At 40.3% G+C, this 27,760-nt stretch overlaps 1 protein-coding gene and 1 long non-coding RNA gene across 2 annotated transcripts in view; one reads left to right on the top strand and one right to left on the bottom strand.

The window, feature by feature from the left end:
• Positions 1-27,760, bottom strand: part of LOC100870102 (inactive tyrosine-protein kinase Dnt) — a 90,194-nt gene that overhangs the window by 4,211 nt on the left and 58,223 nt on the right. Inside the window, exons 3-8 of the mRNA XM_031915810.2 lie at positions 22,232-22,502; positions 13,034-13,205; positions 7,821-8,025; positions 1,545-1,701; positions 1,017-1,284; positions 557-743 (exon numbers count right to left, since the gene is read on the bottom strand). Of these exons, the coding sequence (XP_031771670.1) occupies positions 557-743; positions 1,017-1,284; positions 1,545-1,701; positions 7,821-8,025; positions 13,034-13,205; positions 22,232-22,502 (1,260 nt within the window). The remainder of the gene's footprint in view (positions 1-556; positions 744-1,016; positions 1,285-1,544; positions 1,702-7,820; positions 8,026-13,033; positions 13,206-22,231; positions 22,503-27,760) is intronic.
• On the top strand, positions 25,269-27,736 carry LOC147656158 (uncharacterized). Its single transcript, XR_015294931.1, has 2 exons — positions 25,269-25,451; positions 25,519-27,736. It is a non-coding gene; the product is annotated as an uncharacterized LOC147656158 (long non-coding RNA).

Below are 27,760 nucleotides of genomic sequence, written 5' to 3'. Positions count from 1 at the left end.
TTTTTTTTCTTTTTTTTTTCTTCCAAGTTCTTCTGTCATTAATATTCATTAAAATTCTATTCATATTTATGACATGTGGCTTTTTTTCAATTTTAAGTCTTCCCGATAATGCCTACCGTATCTACGACAATGTCACTTGGAAATGATAATTTGTTGCAAGTAACTATATACTTTGTATTCTATGTATCAGTCACGATAATATTGCAACAGAAATTGCATTATGCATGCATTTTTAATGAAGCATATGTATTATTAATAAGTAAATTAACTAACTGTTCGGTTACATCTTTTGATTTAAATAATTTTTTTTTTTTTTTTTTTAAACTTTGGAATAATCTTTTTTTTTTTTTTCTTTTCCACGTAAGTTTTATAAACATTATTAACATTTATTCCTACGTTTATTAACTGTATATGTATACAGCAAAAAAGAAGAAAAAAAAAAAGAGCAATTATATCTCGTGCTATAATTACATTTAGAGTGCTATTAATATGCAATTATTTTTAGGAGTAATTTAAATACGTTTAGATTGTGGCAATGGTGCTTCGTGATACGCACCACATCTGTCGCAGTGCTGAACTGATTGTGCTGGAGGGTCTCCAAGGCCATCCAACGAATGGGTCTGTTCTCGTTATCACCGAGACAATGGTAGTCCTGAGGGAAGAGATCTCGCGCCAAAGCCGTATCGGCTAATCGGACACGAAGACTGCTTGGCTCGATCAGACAATTTCTGGCAGCGATATCCCTGAAAATTACATATATGTATGCTCCGTTACAGAGCGTTCCTTCTCGTATCTAAGCTTGTCGATCTATCTTGAAGATTCGTTTTTTTTTTTTTTTTTTTTTTTCCTTTTAAGTGACTTTTCTTTACATAACGTTTTGCTCGTGACACGAATGGTATTTGACTATCTACCAGTCGCTTAGTCACTTGTACGTGACGACAAATTGGTTAAAAATTACTCTAATCGGGCCTCGAGCGTCGAACGTAAAAAGTAGAGTAGAGATGCGATCGTCACACCTGTGCAGGAGGCCACGACCGTGCAAGAATGCCCCTGCTCTGGCAACCTGTGCACCAACGTGCACCAAATCCCTTGTCCCGGGATGGTGGTTTCCGTCGGTAAGATAGAGCTTCAGATTCAACTCGCCCGGCGTGCTCGTGTACGCCAATAAAGGGCAAGAACTGTCCAGGCAGGCGGCAGCGAGCGAAGCTATATTCGCGTGCACCAGCCCTGCCAATTGCGACCCCTCCACCACCAGCAAAGAGGCTTGATAAGCCGATGCCACTTCTGAAATTGTTAATTTCTCTCGATTATTCATTGAATAATTTCGAAGATGGGAAAAAAATGTCGCGAGAAAGAAAGTTTTCACGAATAATCGACTGTAGGTACGCACGATACTCTACCTTATCCCGCGTCGCTAACGCAGACTATCACCGCGAAAATTCGAAGAAAAATACATAATAAATATCGACGAATTTATTATTCACCGCGTGAATCGGGAATAAAAATCTAGATAAATTGTTGCAACCTGTGTCGATATAATATACCTGTGACCGTCTTTATGATGACTTCTTGCTCCCTGCCGGCCAATTCCAACGTGCCTTTGTAGACCCGACCGAAGGTGCCCTCCTGCACGAGATTGCGACAATAGAGGGCGGACCTCGACACGGCGAGTGCCCTCGCCTTCTCGCAAGGATCGGTCGACTGTAAATCAACGAGCATCCGAGATATTAAATCCGATATCGACGACGAGCAGACAGCAAAGAGATTCTTAAACAATTTCCACCCCTTCCCCTCTCGACCTGCATAATTCATCACGAAAGAAAATCCCACGGCGGAGAACTCGTTAAAAAAGCATTTGTCGCCTGTAACAAGACGACACGAAAGAGGTGGCCAAAGTCTCCGAAGGACGATGAGAACGAAGAGGAAGGAGGAGAAGAGATAACCCTTGCGCTACACCACCGCGCTTTTATACCCTAGCGTTGCGTGTCATCGTTATATCGTCGTTTCCATCGTACTCCAGCCGCACTCCCCTTTGTTCCACGACGATTTTCCACCGGGTCCCCGCGTTGCGTAGGAGGAGCAGGGGGCGGGGAGCAAACAGGAGGCCGGGGAGGCCGGTTATTCATTAATTTCAATTTTCCGCAGTTTTGCCTCCGGCCCCTCCCATCCCATTTGCACGCGTCTACGCGTGCAACGGCCTTTGTACGTGTACGTGCCTGTCCACGTGGGAGTAGGAGAAGGAGAAAGGAGAAGAGGTTCGATGCTTCGAGAAGCATTAGCGCGACGCGTGCAAATTACCGGACGCGACGACAACGTGTGTACGAATCTGGAAAGGGGAGGGGGGAGAGTAAGTAAGGACCTCTCTATCCTGATGAGATGACGCTCGTTTTACGATGTAATAATTCGGAAAAAAGAAGCGATTTCCCTCTCAAACTAAACAATTTTTTTTTTTTATTGTACAGTTTATCGTGTTTCATCGGTTTCCATCTTTTTTTCCAATTGCTCCCTTCCATTTTTTTTTTTCTTTCGTTAATGAAAATGCGACTATGAGACGATGAGAGATTCAAATAATAATCGTATGAAAAGGAACGGCGGCCGGAATTCGAAGCGTGGAATTTCGACGGGCGGAGAATAAGCTTATAAATATAAATAGTGGAACGTAATAGTGGAAGCGAACGTGCTTTGTTTAACTGCGATAATCGCGGCGGCGCGAGAGCGGCCATTGGACAGAGAGAGAGAGAGAGAGGAAAGGAGAGGAGGAGGAGAGGGAGGTGCAATAATTTCGTTATTATGGAGAGCAAAGCGGATGCTTCCACCGTTGTTGCTTTCGTTGGTTTAAACCGGCGATAACCGGACCACGCTTCTACCACTTTTTTAATTATAATGTTTGCAACCAGTAACAGGGTTTCCTCTCTCCGCTGAAGTGAATTACGAGCAAGCGCACTGGGCTATAAAAATAAAGGAGGACGGGGGTAATCGCGTTATCAAAACGCTTTGCTTTATTCGCCCGTGTTACGACACGATGGCGGTGAGATTAGATCGTCGTGTTTCGATCGCACTTTTACGGTAGACTTTTTTTTTTTTTTCCTTTTTTTTCTTCCGATATGAGAGCAGATTATTATTATTATTATTGTTATTATTATTATTATTATTCGTACTGTGTTCAAATTGCAGATTTTGAGATTGGAAAAATACAAATATTATTTCCACCTCCCTCTCGATCGTTTGGTTCGTTGTTTGGCAGCGATCCGATTGATTTCGATGATATTGCTCTCATCATGCGAATGATGATAAAGCTTCGTTTTCCGTTAAAATTTGGAAGAAAAAAAAAAAGAAGAGACAAGCTGTATACGATCTTTCTCCTTTTATTTACTCGTTTGTTTATTTATTCATTTATTTATTTTATCTCTTCTTGTACCGAATCTAGACTGACGAATCGCTTTTTTTTTATACAATCACAATCGAATCGCTATTGATTTAACAACGCCACCGGCGGCGAACTTTTTGCCGGATGCGCGCAATGCATCAATTCGATTTATTTATCGAGAGAGTCTCTCTCTCTCTCTCTCTCTCTCGTCAAACGTCGTCCTCGTTTGTTTCCTCCCCCACCCTCCATCCTCGTTTTCGGCAGTCCACTTGCCTTCATTTTTTTTCTTTCTTTCTTTCTTTCCTCTCTTCTTTTTCCTGTCCAGGCGAAACTAACTTTTCAACTTGAAGTCGGTTATTAATTAATAATATCCGTTCCTTCCTTCCGATAATTTAATAATCCCGTCGATTCGATTATTTAATTAATAACGGAAGGATTGTAGGAAGGATTCGAGCTTTTTTTTTTTTTTAAAGAACCACTTTTCACAACCTTCTTTTATCCCCCATTTCCTTCATTTTTATCCGGAACAAGGAAGAAGGGAAGGGAATCTTTTTCTCACTCACTCTCCATGTTCAATTTATATTATATCTTTTAACCAAAAGATTAGAAAGGAATCCCCTCCCCAGCTTCATTAATAATTTCTTCTCTTGCTTTTTGCTTTTTAAGCGGGAGAGAGGATCGTCTAAAATACCAATATATCTCTTCGATTCGGCACGAGTGGTGTGCAAAAAAAAAATTAAAATTGGAGGATTAAGTAGCAGCACGACGACACACACACACACACACTCAGTTTAAAAAGTTGCACGTCTATCCCTGTCTCTGATTGGCGCAGAGACTACGGTTGCGGAGACCACTGCTGCTGTTATCTCGCTCGGCGCGGCAGGGAGGGGGGATTGGACCGGTTGTTCCTTTTCGAGTTTATCGGGAAAATCGGTGGAAGGAGGGGGGGAGACGCATCTGTTCCACAAGGGGGCGAGAGGTGGTGTCTCTGGTGGCAGACAGGAACAGTAATGGCTTCTTCTTCCTCTTCTTGGGCGACGGTGGGATCTCAAGCGTATCGTTTTACAGGAGGGATAAGACGTTGCTCGTGGATTACATGACTGGGCGAGTTTTGAGAAGAGGGCGAACGCGCGAACGATCGTTGGCACACACGGTTACACAAGGATAAGTTTTTCCCCGACAATGTTGGCTACCTGTGTGCTGGCATACCTGTGTATTACACGTATTATACCTCGCCTCCTCGGTTGGCTTGGTGGTTCTACTACTTGGATCTTAGCGATGGGATCGAGCGATGTTGCGTGGCGAATGTTGAAACGAAATGAAAATTCGAGTTTTAATCGAGGACGATTTAATCTGATTCCTGGTAATAATTGTTTTTAACGGTTCCTCGTTTGGGATTTATTAATTTTTTTAAAAAATTATTGAATGGAATTTCAGTCGTTGATCAATTTTAATTTTCCGTTCTACGAAATGTAATGTGAAACGAACTTTTTTTTTCAATATCAATCTCAATTAAATTTATTCCAATCCGCGTGTAATTTATCTTATCGTATTTCGATATGTGGACAATGATCGATCTGTTTATTTCTTCGTTCACCGATCAACTTTACTCCCATTATTTTGAACGAAACTTTGTCAATTTTTTTTTTTTTCTTATAAATATAATACAACAGCGAAACACAATACAATAGCGAAAATTGAAAATTCAAATTCACAATTATTCGAACATCTTCGTGTCGCTTACTTACTTTGAATTTATCCATGTTCGCGACTTACTCGAACCCATCGCTATCCACACGCGCGTTTCTATAAAGACTACTCTCTCTCTTCTTCGTGCAACAGAGTTGGTGGCGCGTTTCAGGCGAGGAGGGGGAGGAGGGTTGAGGCGTATACGCGTATACCCGGTAAATTGATCCAAGATCAAAGCCGAAACAATCACAGGAGAAGGACCCACTTCCCCAGCCTCTCTCTCTCTCTCTCTCTCTCTTCCATCAAGGGTTCCTTGGCGAGAGGAGAAGAAAGGTAACCGCGTGTGTAACCTTTTTCGCTCAACCTCTCTCTCTCTCTTCCCCTCCTTTGAACGGCACAGGTGGTAGTACCCCGCTTTCTTTTTCCCCGGGAAATTAATGTAAAACGCTCGTTCCGCGGGCGGAAAGTGCCCCTCTAGACTTTGTTACGCGAATCGAGCCACGCCTCGCTGCTCTTTCCAAACTCCATTGCATATTTATTCGACATTTGCGCGATCTCTGTCTCCCCTCCCTCCCCCCCCGCCCCCTCTTCCCTTTTTTCTCCCTCTCTTTCTCTCTTTGTACGTTATTTCTCCTTTTATCCTCTTCCTCTCCAATTTCTCGCTCGAAACGCGGAATCGAGTCGTCAAGGAAGGGAAAGAGTAGTTGATATTAAATTTTTAAACACGAACGATTTTCTTTTTTCTTTCTTCTGCATAATTTTTTTTTTGTGTTCTATGAGAGTTTAAGAAAGGAAAGGCGAGATACGAAGAGATACATAGAAATATGGTTCTCGATCAACAAACAATTTTTCGACGAGTCGATCGAGAAGGGATCGTCCTTACCGAGCAAAAGCGCATGATCGTCCCTCTCTCTCTCTCTCTCTCTCTCTTTCTCCTTCGATTTACCCCGCTTCCCATTGAAATTCGAATTCTGAGCGATCAAAGAGATGGCTGGTGGCGCTCCACACGCGAGAGGGATCGCGTTCCTCGACGCGGGAAGAGAACGCGAGAATGAAGACGATCGATCCAATTTGTCGACTCTCTCCGCTTTATTAATTATTCACCCGAGCGTCGATCACCGGTTTACGCAATTATACACTCGTAATATCCGTTTTGTAACAGGTGAATTTGAATCAAAAGAATGATGTTATAATAATATATACCGTCTCTTGTGATCGTGGGGGGTATATCGGGGAAGGAAGGAATTTGATAATTCTTTTTTTTCTTTCGCAGCTTCAAAATGGTTAATAACACAGCAGATTGGAAAATATTAATATTTTCCTCTAACATTTCCTTCTTTCTTTCGCAGCTTCAAAATAATTAATAATGTTAACGAGTATTATCCGTCCTGCTTCTTATCCTTCTCTTCCTTCAAAAAAAGGAAAGAACGAAACGTATATCCTCTTTCTCGCTTCTCGTATCGCAAATCAAGCGTGAACACAACTCGTTCCTCCACAAGCAAACCTTCTCTTCAACCGTTGCCCCGAAGAGGAGCATCTCTCCAAGGAGAGAACCTTCCAAGGATCCAAAGAGAGAAGAAAAGGAAAGAACAGGAAAGAGGAAAAGGATTTAACACGTGTACCAGTTTCCGGAGGCAAGCGTGAGGAAGGTTTGAAATAGAGTGAATAAAGAGGCGGGGTGGGGAGGAGTTGTTGGCGGAAAACGGCCCTCGCTCCACCCCCCTCCTCTCCCCTAACCGCAAATTCGATCAAGTTTTCGACCGTGCCTCTCTTTCTCTCTCTCTCTCTCTCTCTCTCTCTCTCTTTCTCTTTCTCGACTCGCACGCGACACGGACGACGCGAAGAGGTGGGAGAGGAAGTAATCGTGTCGTCTCTGTCTGGTGCGCGGCGAAAGAGAAGGAGAAAGAAAAGAGAGAGAACGAGGAGGACGACGAAGAGAAGAAATCCGATTTGGTAACGCGCAACGAGGATTTCTCATTTACTTTCGACTTTGTTTCCGCTCCTTAAACCTGTTACGTTGTTTCAGGGAACGGTTCGGTCGTGGCTGCGAGACCATTTTGTAATTTGGCTTTCGAGAGATACCACGTATATCACGTGAATGATACAGATTCAACGATTAAAAAAAAATGTGGAAAAAAAAGAGATTCAAATTTCTAGAGACAATAATTGTATCAATTTAAAAAGAAACGTTCACGAAATTGATCTTGACTTGGTAATATTTTCCTATTTAATGCAACGAGGATTTCTCATTTACTTTCGACTTTGTTTCCGCTCCTTAAACCTGTTATTTCAGGGAACGGTATAGTTAGTTCAGTCGTAGTTGAGTATTTCGAGAGAAATATCTGTCAAGTGAATAGTATAGTCCAATTTAACGATTAAAAAAAATCTGCAAGAAGAAAAGGGATTCAAATTTCAGACAACAATTTTACCAGCCATTAATCATCAGTTTAAAGAGAAATATGAGCTTGAAATTGATCTTGACTTGATAATATTTCCTTTTTGGTGCAACGAGGATTTCTCATTTACTTTCGACTTTGTTTCCGCTTCTTAAACCTGTTACGTTATTTCAGAGAATATATACCTGTTACGTGAATAATATAACCCAATCTAAGAATTAAAAAAATCCGGAATAAAAGATTTCCAGAGATACTAATTCAGTCATCAGTTTAAAGAGAAACATTCACTCGAAATTGGAACTGGACAAAATGTATTCTTAGCTTAGACATTTCTTTGGTGGTGATTTGAAACGACGATCGCACGATACCTGGCTGAGATGCGTGACGTGACTGGAGGCGTAGTAACTCGCCCTGGAGCCGCACGGTCTCGCGTACAGCGGCTCCAGGTCGGCGATGGTCGCGTAGCTCCCTGAATTGGCGCTTCCGGGCCGTGGGTCGACCCTGACCAGGACGGAACTTCTCGCCAGGCCGCCGGTTTCCGCCGCCGAATAGCTGCAGCAGGGCAGCGTTTTCCTGCAAGGCAGAAGATATTAGCATTAGCTGCGTATAAATCGCATATCCAATCGCATATCACTTCGATTTTCGAGTGAAGTAGAATCTTTTTTTTTCACGATATCGTTTCGTTCCCTTCCGAGTAATAATTATCGAAATTGGAAACAAAAATTGGAAAATTTTGGGAAAATTTTCCACTCCCGCGGAAGGAAGATACGATTCAAAGAAGATTACCCCCGTGATATAAAACTTCCATCCTCCGAGAGAGATAATGAGCGCGAACTTATCTTAAGGCGAGAAGAATTTTAAGTGCCTTTCCGCGTAGAAATATTCAAATCAGGTCTGTCTTATCACAAAGCGCAGCCTTCCCCCCCCCCCCCCTCCGTAGAAATTACTTTAAAAAGGTTTCTCTCGTTTTTCGTATATATATATTACAACCAACCGTATACATATATTTCGTATATAACATCTTCAGAAAAATTTCAGATTTCTTCGTGACGCTTCGATCGATCGTCCAACCATAGTCCTCGAACCAGAAAATCCTTCCACTCGTTCGTTCATTCGTTTTTTCTCCACTCGTTTCCACACCCCTCCTCCCACTTCGCGACGATACACATCCGTTATGATCGATCCTCGCGGATGGCCCTCTCGCGCCGTGTCAAATTACCGGTTGGCCCGCGGGGGAAAATTTTCAAAGGAGGGCTGGCGGTGGTGCTCCGTCCGTTCCCCTTTGCACCGTGGATATCAGAGCGGAAAGAGGGGGCCGGCGAGGAGAGAACCGACCGACAGATGGAGAGAAAGATAGAGACAAAGATAGAGATAGATAGATATATATATATATAGAGAGAGAGGGAGAGAGAGGGAGAGAGAGGTAGCGAGTAATTCCGATATTTCGCCGGATTTATTGGCCGTTTTTGGCGCGCAATGGTAAATCGACGATTCTACGGCAAAAAACTTGGAAGCATTTCGAATATTGCACGCTTCCCCCTCCCTTCTCTCTTCGTATTCGCCAGGAAGGAAGGAGGGAGAGAGAGTGAGTGGTGTGGTGTAGCGTTTCACGTCCGTCCTCCCATCGTGTGTGTATACTTTTTACTTATCGAGTTTTCGCCTTCGTTCCGTTTGACCGTTGACGCGTTGGCGCGCATGCGCGGGCGCGATAATTGCGTATAAACACACACGCGGGGTGGAGGGGAGAGAGGAGGTGGTAAACAGGGAGGGCAAATTATCGCGGAAAGTTTGTAACGGTCGAGTTTATCGTTGCAGAAGCGTTCAAACATCGATGATTACTTATTAATCGTTGTATATTCGATGCGATTATTGTATATTGACGTGATTGCGGGAAATGATTTTATTATCAAGTATCAACGGATGGATCTATCGTGTTTCTAGAGAATTTTTTATCGATCGATATTCCTTTTGTTCAGGTCTAAAAAATTGTTTCCGTCTTACAGAAAACGAAGAAGGAATTTCAAAAGATTTAACGAGTAGTATTTTACAAGACAGTTCATTTTGAGAGAAATTGGATGTACGTATTGTTGCAGATTTAAAATTATTTCCATTTTAAGAGAAATTCCGCTTGAAGAATCTTCGAAAAGACAATTGGTCGGTCCACTTTCAAGGAAATTGGAACACGAAAGTTTTGAGAATAAATAAATAGAAATATTTCGCGAGAAGAAATTTCAAAAGATTTCAAGATATTTAATAATCTGCGATTCGGTTTACTTTACAGCACGTTTTAAATAAAAACAAACAAAAAGACATGGACGTTTATTGTCGCCACAGTTAATGGCTCTTAGGATTAATATTCGTCGTTTCGATATTTAAAAATTCCGCTTGAAGAAATTTCAAAAGATTTATAATAATAATAATCCACGGATTTTCTCCGTGAGTTTGAGAAAAATTCGAGCCGTGTTCCGTTTTAAACGCAACAAACGGAAAAACATGGGCGTTTATCACGGTTAATGGCACTTGGAATTAATATTCGTCGTCTGGATCTAAAACTATTTCCATCTTGGGAAAAATTCCTCGAGGAGGAGAAGGAAACTTCAAAAGATTTAATAACGGTAGCGAGAGAGGAGAGACAATTGGTCCACTTTGAGGGGAATTGGAACGGCGGCGGGCGCACAAAGGGCGCGCCAAGATGAAAGGTCGCCAACATTTCCACCTTCTCCTCATTTTTCTATAACATTTCGTCGCGCGACGGATCGTGTAATCGAAGATATCTAATCGTCGATATCGTCCTTTCCCTTTTTTCCTTCCCGTTAAATACATCTCTCCACCCTCTGCACTCGCTATCTTACATTTTATTATTACAAATATTTACATATTTGCATTGCATCATTACATTTCTGAGGATTCTTTTTACAATGTTTTCTTTCTGCTTAAATGTGTGTGTATAAAACAAAACAAACAAACAAAAGATAATAAAGATAATAAAAGATATATATATATATTTTTCAAAAAAAAAAAAAAATAACCTTCTTAAATATAAAAAAACACGAGTGCAAAGGGCGTGTTAATCAGAGAGTTTGGATAAGGGTTACGAATTCATCGCACACACGCCGGCTATATTTCCAGACAATGAAACTTATTTCATTTTCTTCGGATCTAATTTTAACGCGCGCACTTGCGAATCGTTGCGGACTTGTTACTATGCAAATTAGTATTAATTATAAAGCGACGAAAGGAAGACGAGACGCTCGAAATTTCGCAAAGTTTCCCTCTCTCGGAATATCCCTTCGAAGAAAGAAGACAGAAAAAGAAAAAATTAAAACCAAGTTGGAACGGGGTTGGCGTGTAAATCCGCTTTGCTTAAATTACGTGCGTATATATTTTTCTATTTAAATCTCGCGTAAAAATCACAATTCCAACAGTCTCCAAGAGGAGAGGAATTAATTTATTCGAAGTAAGTACAACGAGTCCTTAGAAGAAGAAGAAGAAGAAGAAGAAGAAGAGAAAAAAGGAGGAGAGCAGTCGAGAGGCGAGAGTACACGAGGCGAGTAAAAGTTTCTCGAAACTTCGCCTCTTCGAATCTTCTTCCTCCTTCTTGGCGCAATCTTCCTCCAAGGGTATGGCTTAATAATTTATACATCGCGAAATGGGTTATAAAAGCTCGATGGGGGAAGAGAAAAGAAAAAGAACTATATTTTCGTAGGATAATAATATAGACTCCATCGTCCAAATTTCTTATCCCGTGCCAACAACGATATATTCATCGATTTATCATTCGACAAAAGGAAAGAAGAGAGAGAGAGAGAGAGAGAGAGAAATAGTCGAAAAATTTTTCTCTTCGCGCGAATAAAATTCGTAAGAAGAAGAAAGGGCGGAGCATTTCTTCAGCCGCAAAGAGCATCCTGTCCCCGTCCAATCGTCCTTTGTGCGTCGAGATCGAGACGAGGGGAGGGTGGGGAGCGAAGCGCCGTGTTTACTCGAGCGAACGGATGTAAAATCTCTCCTCCCCTTCCATCCTGGAAGGAGAAGAAGATAGATCGTAAAGCCTCCGGTTTTCCCGCGCGTTTATCAGGGCGGAGAGACCCTCAAAAGAGCTAATATACGTCCCTCGAGAGACAATCGAAGAGGAGGGGGAAGGCCACTTTCTTTCGTAAAAAATTCCCCCCCCTCCAATAAAAGTATTCACGTTGGAGAGATATCACGCCCCGAAGTGCATTAAAAAATTTTTAACGTTTCTATCTCGACGACTTTCTTCGTCTCGACGAACGAACGAAGTTGATTCTGAATTTAACATTTGTGCCAGAACACACAGCCGTTGGATTGTTGATCGACTATCTCTTTAATTTCAGATACTTTTAGCACGGCCGATCACTCTAAATGCGAAAAAATCGTATACGAATCGTAATACTAATTAAAAATCATAAAATTTATACCAAAACTTCATCGTTATGTTCGTCCAACGCGCCTCTTTCTCGAGGATCTGGAAGAAATGGAAGGCTTATCCATATTAGGAAGATGTACTTTGAAAAAGACTCGAATAGCGGTGAAAATGAAGCCAAAAATAATACAAGTATATATATATATATTCTAATAATAATGATATTATATAAGCTACATCCTATACACAGCTATTTGATATTAGCAAAAATTAACATGTTGTTTATATACCACACCCGCCTATAATTTTAGTATGCGGTTTATAAACCACGCCTGGAGTTAAAGGGTTAATCGAGTGCGCGCGCGCGCCTCGATTGACCGCAACCGTGCAGTTAGTTAATTTCTCGAAGGCAAGGAGGCAAGACCGAGGCATCCTCTTTCTTGGGAAGATTCGAGGGGAAGAAGGTAGGTGGCGCAATAAAACGTGGTGGCAGACGGATCACCCGAGCTTATTGAAAGGATATTTCATGCGGACGAGTTCCTATCCGAGTTCTTATCCCATGAATTTCCCGGGGGGGAGAGTGTAGAAATCTTTCTCTCTCCGTTTCTCCTTCGTCCGTTCCACCGACCGAAAGCAAAAGAGACTTTTCGCTCGCCGAGGAACCCTTGGGAAACTCTTGAGATATGCGAGATGAGCATATATTGGCTGCGCTCTCTAATCGCATCGTTTTTTCTTTTTTTTTTTTTTTTTCAGGGATTCACCTCTGAAATTACGATAATCGGTGGAGGTGGAGAGAGGGGATGGAGGGGAAAAATGGAAAAATCGAACGCGCGGGATGACGAATTTGTTACGATTTTTACGGCTTAACGGTTGAAATTTGCATTTTTAAAGGTTCGTTATCGAAACGAAATCCGATATATTTGTTCCATCTCCGTTCCGATTCACGGTAATTTACCTTCCCCCCAGGGATGATTTTATTCATCGACGATGCGTTGTGTTTACACTCGCTCCTCGTTCCTATATATATTTCGGTAATAAATTGGTTTTCGTCCGTTTACAATTTCAATTTTCGAACGTGGAACAATTTTCGTTCGAAACGAAACAATTGGACGCGTCGTCGAACGCGAATAAGAAGAAAGTAAACTTTTAGTTAAAGTAGAGAGAAAGACATTGGTTTTTACGAAATTCCGTTACACTTACTGCGATTCTTGTATTCGAGCCTTGCTGTTGCGAATGTAGAGTGCGCTCGCCACGCTCCCCACCACTAGTATCAAGGCGCACGCACATGTCGCAGCGACGTATAGCGCTCCAGCGCCGCTTAGAGGTCCTGGCTCCAAACGTACCGAATCGTTCCTCGGAGGTGCTTGCACTCCTGCGACAGAGAAAAGAATTGTACACAATTTTCTCGGAAACGAACAGTCATCGTCCCTGTTATGAAGAAAGGATATATTTATTTCTTCCACCGATTCCAGTAGAAGCGAACGAAAGAGAAGAGAAATTAAAAGTAGTAAAGAACGAATTCTTCTTTTCTTTCTTCGAGTAGAAACGAAGTTACTTTTCTCGTTAGAAATTTATTCGTTAAAACAAGAACGTATTCTACGACGAGTTAAAAAAAAAAAAAAGGAGAAAAATTGCCTCGAATCGATTCGTCGAGAGTGTATATCTATCTCGTGTATAACAAACGAGAGCAGCTTTTATCGATGAACCGATTAAACGAAATTTGTATTCTCTCTGTGTGCGTGCGCGCGTCGTGTATCGGCGATAAACGACGATGTCAGAGAAACGTTTGCCTCATTGAAATTTCGTTCAAAGATTCATAGATCGCGCGAAGAGTTGACGCGTGCTGTCGATAGCAGCACGCCACTCGAGCGATGACTTCGACATCGTTCAATAACGCAGAAACACGATCATTAACATAGATTCGTGGGGGGAGAGGGGGGGGGGAGGATTTAACGAGGGGACTTCTGTACCGGCGTAAAATAATTGCGTTACATCCACAAAGCTTGTCGAAGCCGCATTACGCTATCGACAATCCATTTTGTCGATTGAACCGTTTTCCCGCTTCGGTGTGTAGCGATGGGATCGAGCTCGACGCGAGTATTCGAGAAATTTCGAACGAACGAAAGATTCTTGAAGAGAAGAAAAGAAAATTTCGTCGAATCCTCGGAAATACGAAACAGCAAGAAGAAATAACGTTCAGAACGTTAGAATTAGATCTAATTATCTTACTTTCTAAATCTGCCTCGAATCTTTTTCTTTTTTTTTTTTTTTCAAACCTCAGAAACGAAGAAAGAAATACGCGAAGATGATCCATTATTCCGTTATACAAAAAAAATCTCTGATCCATGAACTCGCGATACGCTCGATCCCATCGCTAGTTGGCGGACATCAGGTGAGAGATTTAACCGATTTAACCATCGAATCGTTGACACGCCGATCGATCGTTCGTTTAACATGTATCGAGTCACGATCGAATAAGCGAGCAACCACGGGACAGAGAGAGAGAGAGAGAGAGAATTTAAGGGTGATATTCAAAGGAAGAGGACGAAAATCTCTTTGAACGTTCTGGCTGCTCTCGTCCACTACAAACGAGCTTTATACAAAGTCCTCCCCGTAGTCATTCTTCGTACCTCTTTGGATCTCCTTTCACGTTCGTTTGCGCTTTCCGCCCTACATAACTCTTTGCCCCTTTCTCTCTTTCTCTCCTCCTTTGCGAATCCTCTTCGTGATAAACAAAAATGGAAACTTATCCTCGACGATTCTCTCCATATTTGTCTCGCCGATTGATGATAACTTCTAAGAGATGGATGAATTCGTTCTATCGGAATTCCATTCTCCCCATTCCTTTCTCGATCAAAGCTATTCGCTTTGATTTACCCCATTTTCCAAAGACTTTCTCTTTCTCTGTTTTAAGGAAGAGGATCTATCTCGAACTCTAATAAATTTCAGAGAGAGAGAGAGAGAGAGATTCGCTTTGAAACTGTGCACTTTGATACACTTTGCAAGACATTCTTCCGTTTATTTGACGTTTTTTAATGAAACGTCCGAGTCCCTTTGTTTTACTCGTTGCGTATATCGCTGTAGAAGCGCCATCGTTCCATTTCCCTCCAAAATCGTTTCTTTTCGTTATTTTCGTTATTTTATCGCGGAGATTCAATAGGAAGCTCGATTCGTTCGAGGTTAATAAACATTAACACATTTTATATATGTAATAAATAACAAAGTTAAAAAAGTCGGAAAGCTTATATAATAAACAGTCGTATAAGAAATACATATACAGTATAAACGTGAATACTTTTAAAGAATTATTTCTATTTTCTTTTCGTTCACACTCGCATATATATATTTTTTTTTTCGTTCGAATTGCGCTTGTTTCTTGCAAAAAGAAAAAAAACCGCGCGGAGGACCAATTTCCCCCTCCCCCTCCAGAACGATAAAAGCAAAAACTTTCTTAAGCTTATTACTCGCGAAACGACGCAAATTTCCGCCGTTGTCCCTTTTTCGCAAAATTCTTTTTATCCCCCCTCCCCCCTTCCTCTTCTTTTCACCGGACACCGAGGGAGCGAGAGAAAAGGAGGAAAGGATTCGTGCCGTTGCCTGGATAATAATAACGCAAAGCAGGGCAAGGAGTTTTACGCGATAACGATGGAACACGATGGTTGGACGACGAAGGGGCGAGGGAAGAATCGGTGGAGGGACGAAGAGAGAAGACGGTGGAAAAAGTTAAGCCCTTCTTAACGGGCGAATTCTCCGCGCCAAAAACGTGCACGAGAAAGATCGTCGAACGGCCGTGTTTACGCTTCACAATTCGAGCTGCTTTGACGGTGTTTATTGCAAAAAGAAGAAAGAAAATATCGATGCCACGTTGCCAGAGAAAGACGAGCAATAACTCTGATCGCTCGTCGTATCGTACGATACGCGGCGTCTTATGCAAACCGACTATAATTGCTCGTAATTTCAGTGGCATTTTGTGCACAGAGCGAAAAGGTTAAACGAATCGCGTCCACCAACTTGTCGTTGAATGTTGTGACTTCTTTTCTAAAAATCTTCTCCTCTGCTGTTACGCTTGCGTGGAAGCGCGAGTTTTCTTTCTCTCGAAAATAATTTGCTATTCTCTCCGCCAGGGGGGAGTAGTGGCGCAGCGTTGGCGCAGTTCCGTCTTCTCTCTGCCGCCGTCGTTTCGCTCCTCGACGAAAAGCTAATTGAATTGTTGATGAGTTTACCGCGGTACTTAATTATTCGCTTGTTTGTTCGACCCAGTTAGCGGCACACGTCGAGAATCGGCAAATTTGGTTGGTCGGCCGTTTCGATGCGCCGATTGGTAATTATCGCGCTTGTTTGGTGGGGGGATTGGAAGGTAAATTCGCGGCAATTAGATCGCGGTAAATATTTATGAAAAGGTGTACGTAACTGTAATTATAATCGGAGTGGTGTTTATCGGGATTGAATTAGAAAAAAAAAAAAAACTTGTTCAACTTCGACGATTTATGACGATCCGAGTTAGGTTGATTTTAAAAACACGCGAGAGGATAATTTTCTCAACCGTTTCGAAAGATAAAGCTTATACATCAATGGAAATTCAATTTTTTGGAGAGCAATATTTGTCGCAAATTATTATTATTAAAAATATGTACGTACGTGAAAAATTAAGAAAAGAAAGTACAAGTACAAACGATATATATAAAAAATATATGGAAAAGTAAACAGGAAAAAAAATCACAATTCTTCTAAATATAAGCTGTGACGCTAAAAAATATACTTGCCAATAATTTTGTGCCGCGGTATCGATCCGTGAATAGATCCCTCTTTTATCCCTTTATTAGGAAACGTGTATCAAAATCATTTTATATCCGTCGATATCGATCCGATTGCTGTTAATCCGCCCGATAAATACCTCGTCTCTTCTCTCGCGTAATCTCTCTCGTATAATAATAAAAATCTGCAAAGTGTAGTGATTCGATCAAAGTGGAAAAAATTAATCCTTGGGACGCTCAAAGAGACCGCGTCGCTTGATTTTTAATTAAAAAACGCGGAGAAAGAAGGAGGAGGAGGGATTATAACGGGGAAAGAAGGGGAGGAGGAATCGATTTACCAGAGCGAAGGAGCGAACGATCGATTTGGAATGCGCTCGGTCTTGGCTCGCGCAGTTTTAAAGGACAGGCGCAAAGTCGAGAAGAGGAGCTGGCTGTTTTCGTGGCGGCGAGGAAGAGGAGGAGGAGGAGGTGTGTTGTATCTCGGTTGAATCCCGCCCACCGAGCAAACAAACCTTAACCAAGATTTACGAAGGTCTGGAATTAAGTTGTTGGAAGTGAGCGCGATTAATGTTGAAATGACCCCTTTCGAGACGAATTCTCTCTCGAATTGCGTGCGCTGACAAATCCTAATTCAATTCCAGCAACGCTGTATCACGTACGTATTTCTCCTGTTATATTTATATTATTTCCAAGTTCTTCTATCCGGGAAATCGAAATTTCGATAATCGCCTCGAAATAATTTTATTTTGTTTCATTTCGGGAAAATTATCATTTTTCGTCGAGAGTGCGTTATATGTCGTTTGACGAATGGAAACGCAATTAACGAGGTTAAAACTCTATTTGGAACGAATTTCGGTCGTATCGAAATACAAACTCCTGTTATTCGATCCATATATCGCGACGTAGGACGATTCTAGAATGATTCTTACAAATTATTACGCGATAATGATGATAAAATAATATCGAATTTTTCGTCGTCTATTGGAGGTTAACGAATTTTGGTCGATAGTTTATATTATATCGAAATAGTTCGAAGCAGACTCCTATTATTCGATCGATATATCGCGACGTTGGATGATCCTACGATTCTTACAAATGATTTATTACGCGATAATAATAATAAAATAATATGGAATTATCATTATCAATAATTTTTCTTTGGAGATTAAAACTCCATTTATCTGGGACGAATTTTTGATCGATAGTCTACATCGAAATACTTCGAATGCAAACTTTTATTATTCGTTGGACGATTCTAGGATTCATACAAATTTATTATACCATAATAATAAAATAATATCGAATTTTTTTTCGCCTATTGGAGATCTGGAATGAATTTCGATTGGTGGCCTATTTCGAAATAGATCGAATGCAAACTCCTATTACTCGATCGATATACATACAAACGGATATATCGTTGGACGATTCTAGGAAATTCTTACAAATTTATTACGCGATAATAAAATAACAGGTTGAAACTCTATTTATCTGGAACGAATTTCGATCGATGAATCATATGTAAGGAGATATTGAAATACCAACGATATAAACGATAAACGTTGAGCAATTCTTAGGATGATTCTTACGCGATAATAATAATAATAAAAATAACATCGAGTTATTCTTCCGTTTCGTTTCGTGAACGGAAAGGTAATTGGGATATCGATCTTTAATTCGTTCGAATTATATATCCGATCGCGTGTTGTATCATAACGCTTCATCGGCGGATAAATTTAACGTTAATTTGTCCCGATGAAATTACGAAGAATATTTCGATTTACCGGAGAGCGTGGCTTTGTTAATAAAAGATTAATTTACATCCGTATATTTGCACCGAAAATTACACTACCTGCTCCTGAATCCCGACCCGATGGAATTCAATAATTTTGTAACGCGATAAAATATTACGAAATATATATATATATCGTATCAATGCAATCGTTTTAGTTAATGAAATTCGATGATACATCCGTTACCACCGGCATTAACCGTGTTTCCGTATATTTAATATCCTCGTTATTCGATATATAAACGTTGTGATCAAAGGAATAGCGCAATCGACAATAAGACTTGCTGCTCCTCTCTTCGTTCTCAACAGGTTCTCAAATCTTTCTTTCAATATATATATATATGGGATATCGTATTAACGCAATCGTTTTAGTTAATGAAATTCGACGATTAATCGTTTTTGTATATTTAATATCTTCGTTATTATATTATAATGCTGCCCCTCTTTAATTTTCAACAGTTTTTCAAATCTAATTGAAATCTTTCTTTCGATATATATTAATTACAATCGTTTGAATAATTTTAATATTAATATAAATTTGAAAGAGGATTTAAAGGTAAATTGAAGTAATATTTTAAATTGAAGATAATTCTAAAAAGTGAAATAACATAGTAACATAGTAAAAATACTGGAAAGTGTTTTTAGAATAAAAATTTTAGTTTAATAAAAATATCTCTTTTACATTGAAAAGATTAAAATTTAAAATTTTAAAATAATTTTTGATTAATAATTTTGAAAAAATTTAATAATACAAGTAATCCGAATGAAATTATTTAAATACAAAAAAGTAGTAGAATTTAAATTTGTATCGATTAAAATTATTTAAAACTTTAATAATCTCGAAAACAAAGGGAGCTAAATTTATAACATGCTTTTTTTATAGAAATAAAATTAGAAATATAAATTTAGAAATAAATTTAAATTAATAAATTTTAATAAGTTAATGAAATTCGATGATACATCGAATTATTAATCGTATATTCAATATCTTCTTTATTCTTATTCTTCGACGTACAAACGTCATAATCAAAGACAAGCAGGAACGCAACCGACGTAGATAATAATATCGATTTATCGCCCCTCTTTTTTTTTTTTTTTTTTTCAAATCTTCCTTTCGTGAAATCGAGGGAAACGTTTCGTTGAAGACAGGGGGATGGAACAATAGCACCGTTTAAATTTCCCCTACCCGTTTTGATTCATCGCTTCGGAGGATATATATATTTGCCGTAAGACCGCCGCCGCCCATTGAGAGGGGCGCAGAATACACAGCACTCGAGGAGCCGACGCGAGATTCGATTATTTTCGAGTGGTCTCCAAACCGATTTCGGATTTCTGCAGCAGGACCCTCCTCCGCCAGATAGGGGCCTAAGAAGAAAGCAAATTCCTGGTAAGAAGAAGAAGAAGAAGTGGACGACCAGAAGTCTCGCTTATTCTCCTCTCCGCCATCCCCTTTCCTATGGTCGATCCTCTTGATCTCTTCTTCTTCTTTCTTTCATTTTAAATACATCGACGAGATTCAATTTTATTCGGCGGATTGGTTTTCGTTGTAGCCCCAGAGATACGGTAACCAGATCCGGATCAGAGTCAACTCCATATCCGTTTATTTCTTCTCTCTTTTCTTTAAATCTTTCATCTTCGGTTTCCTTGTTTCTTTTGGATTTTCTCTTTCCTCCATTATTTTTCCGTTTATTCTTCTTGTTGCTCGTCCTTTATTAACCTTCTGCTAGCTCCGTTTGTTCCCTAAACACACGTAGTACGTTTCTGTATCTTGGGGAGGAGGAGGCAGCACGGCCCACCATTCCATCCACCTGCCGGTTGGCAAAATGTTGTTGCCACCACTCGATGTGCTCTTGTCGATTTCCGGGGGATGTTTCCTCGTAGGAACAGCTGCGTCTTACCTTCTTTCCTTCCTTTTCATCAAGGATATTTGAAATATATGTCTGGGAAGAGAGGAGAGATTTCCGTTTTTTGTATATGTTTCACTGAGATCGAGTTTAAGAATCTGTCTCGATCTTGGAGAGGAAAAGAAGAATGACGATTGCAAGAGAGAAGGGGAGGAGATGCTCGTTCTAATGGAACGTTAATCGACTCGAGAATTCGTCGTTTAATAATTTACGTTTGTAATTTCGATGCTTTTTCGTTGGCTTGTTTCGAAAACGACGTTTATTTCATCGATGAAAATTTATTGTTTCGAATGTTGAACATTTTGCATGATAAAACTACGTGTCTATGTTTCGTTTATAAAAAAGTGGGGGAAAAATATTTATATTCTTCGAAAATGATTCGAAAATTTAATAAAACCATCTTAATGAATCTGATAAAATTTCCACTATATTCTTCGATGCGAGAAACGTGACGTGGTTGAAGGGCAACTTTTTTCCAATACGAATTTCAAATACGTTTAAAATTTGGAAACGAATTCTTAATCTTTTTTTTTTTTTTTTTTCGATAAAGCCGATTCGAGAAAGACGCAAAATTTTCGCCCAAGATAAATCAGGGAGATTATCTCCCTTTTCAATATGCGCGTATATTATTATTAGGTGTACGAACAAGTCCCTTCCCCTTTTTCTCTATCGTAACTTTCGACCGACTTTCGAATCACTCGTGGCGCCATCTGAAAGATAGTAAAATATACGATAATAAAATAATATCGAATTTTTCTTCGCTTATTGAAGGTTGAAACTCTATTTGGAACGAATCTTGGTCGATGGCCTATATCGAAATACTTAGATCGAATGCAAACTCGTATTACTCGATCGAGAGAACTTATTCGCGCATCTAATAATACATTAGATTCACAAAATTAACTACGAAGTTACACGGCACACCGGATCACCGCACGGATCGATACGCGGTAATTAAACGAAATTAGCGGCGGCCGTCGCCAAGTGTAATCAGTCGTTTCGGATTTTCGCGCCACGTTTGGCCCGCGCGTTGTCGAGTATCGGTCGGCATACGCGAAATTCTACGCGCTTTCAGAAATTATGCATCGGGGCTGTCGGCGATGCGCGTGGCCTCGCACAAAGGGGGCATAAATCGTGCATAGAATTCGGCCCAGGAAACGAATCCACCCCTTCTCTCTCTCTCTCTCTCTCTCTCTCTCTCGCTCTCTCTCTCGCTCTCTCGCTCTCTCTCTCTCTCTCTCTCTCTCTCTCTCTCTCCGTGTTTTAATCGCGAATACGTCGAAATTGCGGACCGACCATTCAACAACCGATCGGCCTCCTCCAAACCTGCCAATTAAACTTGCGACTGCAATGCCGATTTATCCATCCTGCGTTAAAATGCTGTCCGCCCAATTTACAGATTTTCGTTTCAGACAAATAAATTCTTTCCTTTTCTTTCGAAATTCAATCCCTATTTTTTTTTCAATTTCTTAACGAATAGATACAATTTCATTATTCAACAACGAAAAATTAAACTTTATCGCCTTTATCTAAACTAATTTCATTACCGTATATTTCCACGCTTACAAACTTTCAGAAACTTTGAAAATAATATTTTCTTATTTATATATAAAAACCAGTTCGACCAGGGTCTTCTAATTTCAGAGAAAAAAAAAAAATTTAAACGTTCGACGGTATATTATTCCACGCTTCGTGAGAATTGTACACGTAAAGAGCTTATATACGTAAAGATCCGCAAAAAAACCAAACGTAAACAAACATCGTCGCCGTTCGAAGCGAGCTATGCCCTTCGAGTCACCTCTCGAGTGGACTCACCGTTGGAGCGCGAAGGATATAATATATAAATAAAGAGAGAGAGAAATTCTTGGAACCATCATCGTTATCGCAACACTCTCCCCCCTCCTCCCCACACATGCCTTCACTGTGCGAAAAACTCGCGTATCTCGCTCACCTTTGAAGCAAATCTTGTTCCTCTTGAACACGAGGACGGTGTCGTTGTATTTGGTGGCGGGCGGGGCGGTGACGTTCAGCCTCAACGCCAACGGGATCTCGGCGCTCGCCAGGCCCGAGCACGGCAGCCTGATCCTGAACACCTGCAGTGTGACGGGCACTTCTCCCCTGGCGGAGACGTTCACCCTGGGCGGCAGTAGCGCCATCATCCCGGGGCCGACACCCCCTGGAACACCTACCACGTCGTAATCCAACTCCATCGAGTACGGCAACTGCGAACACAGACGGACCGGGTGGAGAGACGGATCTTTTCTCCGAAAACGAAAGGAAATGTTTTCCAGTTGCTTCTCTCGCTTCTGTTGCTGTGGTTGGAGATAAATAAAGAGGAAAAGGGGGGAGGGGAAAGTGAGAGGATTGAAGTGGAGAGAAGGAGAGAATGTTCGAAGGAAATGTTCAAAATTAGGGTAAAAAACTATATTCCGAATTCTTTCACGAAATTTTCGTGATACTTCGTAATATTTAATTGTAATAAAATAAAGCCTTATCGGTTTTCACTCAGCAATAATTATCGCCTCGGTACGATGGCATTAATCAAACACGCGCGTGCGTAATAAAAATATCTCGAGATAATATATATATATATATATACGCGGTGACAGAGAGAACCCCTTTCGGCTTGTGCATATCGTTGTGCATTACACGCATGCGATATTTCACACTGGATCCATTCTTACTTTATCTTCGTTCGTCGCGTGCCTCTTAATTCCACGCTCGAAAATCGAAGGGAACAATTCCGTTATTGCCCGGTTTATTTAAATATTCCCAATGCAAATTTCTACGTATATTCGGTCGTTATAAAGAGATTGGATGGACAAATAAAAAAAAAAATCTTCCGTCACGATCGAAGAAATCGTTGCGAAATTTTGTGGACAAAAAGAGGGCGGGTTGGAGCGTGAACGTTTAAGCCTCGTTTAATCCTCGTGGTGGTCTCCCTTCGCGTTGGCGACAAAAGGGATAGGCGAGCAGCACGAGTTCGGGCACGCGACAAGTTTTACGAGGTGGCATAAATAATGCGGTTAGTACTTCGTGATGCAATGTCAACTCGGCCACCATCCCCCTCGATCCACCGCCCCCTTTAATCGTCCTGATCATCGCCACGGGGGGCAGCCCGCCCGCGATGGCGTGACACCTGCCTATCGCGTTCCTTCGAACCGAGATCTTTCTTTCTTTCTCTCTTTGTGCGTTTTCTTACCGCTTGAATTTAATCCGCCAAGTCAATGGTTCGAAAAGAGACGAAATTCTGGAAGAATTATCGACGAAGATAAGCGAAATCTTCTTTTCTTTTATTTTTCTTGAAAAGTTTTTGTACTTATGGTATATGGAACGCGAAAGTAATATAACTTTTTTTTCCATCGCGAGAAAGTTTCGAGATACGTACGAATATATATATATATATACAACAATACGCGACGATTATCGGCAAGTAAATTTTTTTTTTCTATTTTCGTAGCACGTACGCTGCGAGCTTGTTTTTTCTATATCTTTTTATTACGGTATATAGAACGTGAAAGTAATATAACTTTTTTTTCCATCGCGAGGAAGTTTCGAATCGAGATACCTACGAATGTGTATAGATATATAATACGCGACGATTATCGGCGAATAAATTTTTTTCCTTTTTCTACTTTCGTGGCACGTACGAGCTTGTTTTTTCTATATTTTTTTTTTTATTTACGCTTTTTCAACGCGATAAAGAGAAGGTGTGAAGCACTTAGTAGGCGAATGAATCGGTATTCGTGTATCGCGGATATATCGTGTTCGATGATGAACATTTATCGCACTTGGCGTAATATTTGGAATATTTTATCATTGCGATAAGAGTGGAAATTGCATTAAAAGCTTGTACTGCAATTTCTATCCGTAGATAAAGCGTGTACGGGCCATTAGTGACGGCCACGTAGTAATCTCTAGCGTGTCGTTATTACGCGTTCATTCACGATACTTAAATGCTTGACTCGTTAATACAGAACGATGTATGCATTATGAAATATTCGCAAATCTTGCTAATGAAAATTATCGAAAGTGTGTTAATACGAAGCGAATGCTTAACTTACATGTCGAGCTAGACTCGGCATTATTATACATTGTGATTTTTAAAACGAGATTTAAAATGTTTGATCTATCTAATTTCAACTTTAAATAAGGACTGAATTTGTTATATTTCGCCACAATTAAGGATTTATTGTTGCTAAGTAAAAAAAAAAAAAGTGCGATACTGGCAAGAAGAGAATTTAACCAAGGACGAGGAGAAGGAACAACTTCTGGTACGGAACAATTGCACTCGTACGTGAAAAGTACTACCCTATTACCAGATTGCTTTTACCCTTCTCAACTTATTCCCACCGATCGTTAAAATCCTTCTCCGCAATCTCTCGCGATCCACCATCGAACAATCCTCTCCATTATCCGTGGCCGAAGAATACGAAGCGGTGGAGCTAATCTCGCGAATGCCTCGCCCCGAAACTTCTGTCGAGTCAGACGGGAATCTCGATCGAGGAAGAATGGGTTTATCCCCCGTTTGAAAATTCATTTTCAAACGTTTGCGCTCCGACATCCACTTTCGTAAAATGGCGTAAAAAAAAATGTTCGAATAATTCAGCTTCCGCCCACGCACGGCTTCTCTCGCGTGTGCAAACGCGCCCATTCAACGCGCGAATCCGTATGAACGTTGTTGTTCGCGACGAGAAGGAAGCCCTATCATCTATCGCGACACGATAGTGAACGATTTTGCTTCGAATTTCGATTTATTTTCGAATCGCGTTTATTCAAAATGTATGGTATTCGCGTAAGATATATATATATATATTTGTATTGTTTATCTGAGAAAAAAGAGGTTACGTAAACAGATAAACCATTCCACGGATCAACTACCACTTCTATTGCAAGATAAGATTCTTTCGATTACGTTAAGTCTATTCGCGATATATTGTTAGGTTAGGTCGTGAAATTGCCTCTTATTCTCGGTCGGAAGAATAATCTTTATTCTCGAAATACGAGCTATTGGCTTTTCCCAATTATTCCATTTTTATAAAACTTTATAATTTTAATGTAAAGATATTCTTTTTCGAATTACAGCTTCTCGAGCGTAATATAATATTTTTATTTTTTCGAAAACAAGTGTAAATAGCGAAACAAGCGATGATCGGTCGGTAAAATATCCGGTGAGTACAATTTGTCTCAATTTCTTGACAGTAAGATGTTGCCATATCTCCATCGTAACTTTTTCAGGCATCCAACCGTCATCCAGATCGCGCAGGATCGTCGTACAGCGTCCACGTCTCGTCACAAGTTATAATTCTATTCGAAAATGGATTTGCACGCTTCAGCTTCGGCTTAAATTCGTACAGGAATAATAGTCTAAATTCGTTCGCTTCTCAAAGAAACGGTTAAATCAATACAAAAAGAAACGTATAAGAGTGAAAACAACGTGAAAATGTGCTGAGTGATATATAGCGATATATCTTTTAAGAATTTGAGTGCCTAGAGATTAGTTATCGTAATCCTAATTGATTACGGAATATCGTTGAATATCGAAATCCAAATCATATTTTATAATCCTTTACCATGTTTCATCACAAATGTTTGAAAATTGCGATTCGAGATACGCTCGTTTTCAAGATTTTTGAAACCACCACTGAACGATCCTCTCATCGACAGAATCTTCTCTCCGAAAGCCAACATCTGACATTTCGATATCAGTTTAAACTCGTAAACTAGGAATAATTCGTTCGCTTCTCAAAAAACTTTTAAAGTTAAATTTTAATACAAAAAAGAATAGTTACGCAACGAGTGAAAATATGTTAAACAAAATATAGATGAAGTGGAATTTTAAAAATTGGTAACTTCGTGTAACCTAATATTACGAGTATACGATTGGTAGTTAAATATACAAGTAAACAGGGATGGAGGAGGATAATATTCGATGAGGGTCGTCTCAAGGAATAACTTCCTGCGGCGGATGTAAGCAATACCTGTGTTACCGCTTGAGGGGTTTACTCGTTGAACTTCTCGAGATCGAGTATGGATATTAATATTATAGTTAATCAAGCCACGATATTGGTGTATATATATATATCACGAAAATAATAATTCTCGAACGAAAATGCGACACGTGATCGCATCAACAGTTGCGTAATTTTATCACATCGGTATAAAACGATGATATAACCGCTCGAGAGATCACATAATCGGATGTAAACGGATTAATACGAGGGATAGTAAACGAGAATAAACGAGTTATCTTTTCGTTCATCTTTCGAGCCGAATAATCCCCACCACTTGTGTGCAAAATGTGAAAGATTACTGTGCTGTTTTTTTGCCATCCAATCGTTTACCAATCGTAATAAGCGACTCTTAATAAATTCTCTCTTCTCGAGCCCTCTTGCGTCTCACCATTTTATCCTACTATCTTTGGAACAATTGCGCCCGAAGAATCGAAGAAGACAAAGTTTTTAACGAAACGTGGTGTTCGAGGATCTTGAGACAGCAGCGCCACACTGGAAAACGGTACTCGATCGTGGACTCTGGCAAATTGCTCGCCTCCTTCTCCAAACCGTACTCGACACTTTTTCATCTCGCCTCAAACGACAAAGGCCTGCGTGCCGGCCTCGATTCGCCAGGTAACCGATCAATTGTCAGATTCATCGAGAATAAAGTAGTATAGAGTGCATAAGAAAGAAAGTGGAACGCGATTCGTCACGTATAAGAATCGATTACACACAGAGAAGCGAAATAGCTTGCGGACAGGACGGAGGAGAATGAATAAAACACCGCGAAAGACCTTGCATTTCTCTCTCTCTCTCTCTATCTCCGTCCCTCGGCGCAATAACGAAATTCCTCTTCATGCTCCTCGAGGAGGAAAAGTTACCCTGGCTCTTTACGCTTCGATTAAAATTTTCTCTGGAGCAGAAGCTTGAAAATTACGTTGAATCTTTTGGAAAAAATTTCGAGTGCGCCAGCCCTTTGCGGGCGAAACGCTTTATCGTTTAAACCGTTTCCCAATCCCCCTTGACCGCGATTACCAACGATTGACTTTGCGCGTGGCGTGGCGAATCGATTCTCGCACGACCATGGATCACTAACCTCGATATAAACGGTGCACAATTATTATCGGTCACGTAACTAACACGACGATTGAAATTCCTCCGGTGAGAAAGTGGCGGCGCCACGGTGGTTCGAATAATAAGTATATTTAAACTGGACGAATTGAAAATTCATTTTCAAACGTATAAAATGAAAAATAATCGTTTCGATGCAAAGTATAACAACTTTGCAACTTTAAAATTTTTAATTCTTTTTTTAAACGCGTACGGATTAAACGAAATAGACGTGTGGGTGGAGAATTGATCGGTCACGTTTCAATAGAAATGTATTCTAATGTAAATTTTTTAAGAAAAATTTAATCAATTTCAAATTTAATAAATAAAATTTTATAAATTATCGATAAGCTTTTTGTTTTTTTTTCTTTTTT

This window comes from Apis florea, unplaced genomic scaffold (assembly GCF_048593485.1).
Source record: "Apis florea isolate Af1SG1 unplaced genomic scaffold, ASM4859348v1 contig_3802_pilon, whole genome shotgun sequence".
Classification (NCBI taxonomy): domain Eukaryota; kingdom Metazoa; phylum Arthropoda; class Insecta; order Hymenoptera; family Apidae; genus Apis; species Apis florea.
The sequence above is the reverse complement of the archived record's forward strand: the minus strand, read 5'-3'. Positions and strand labels throughout refer to the sequence as shown.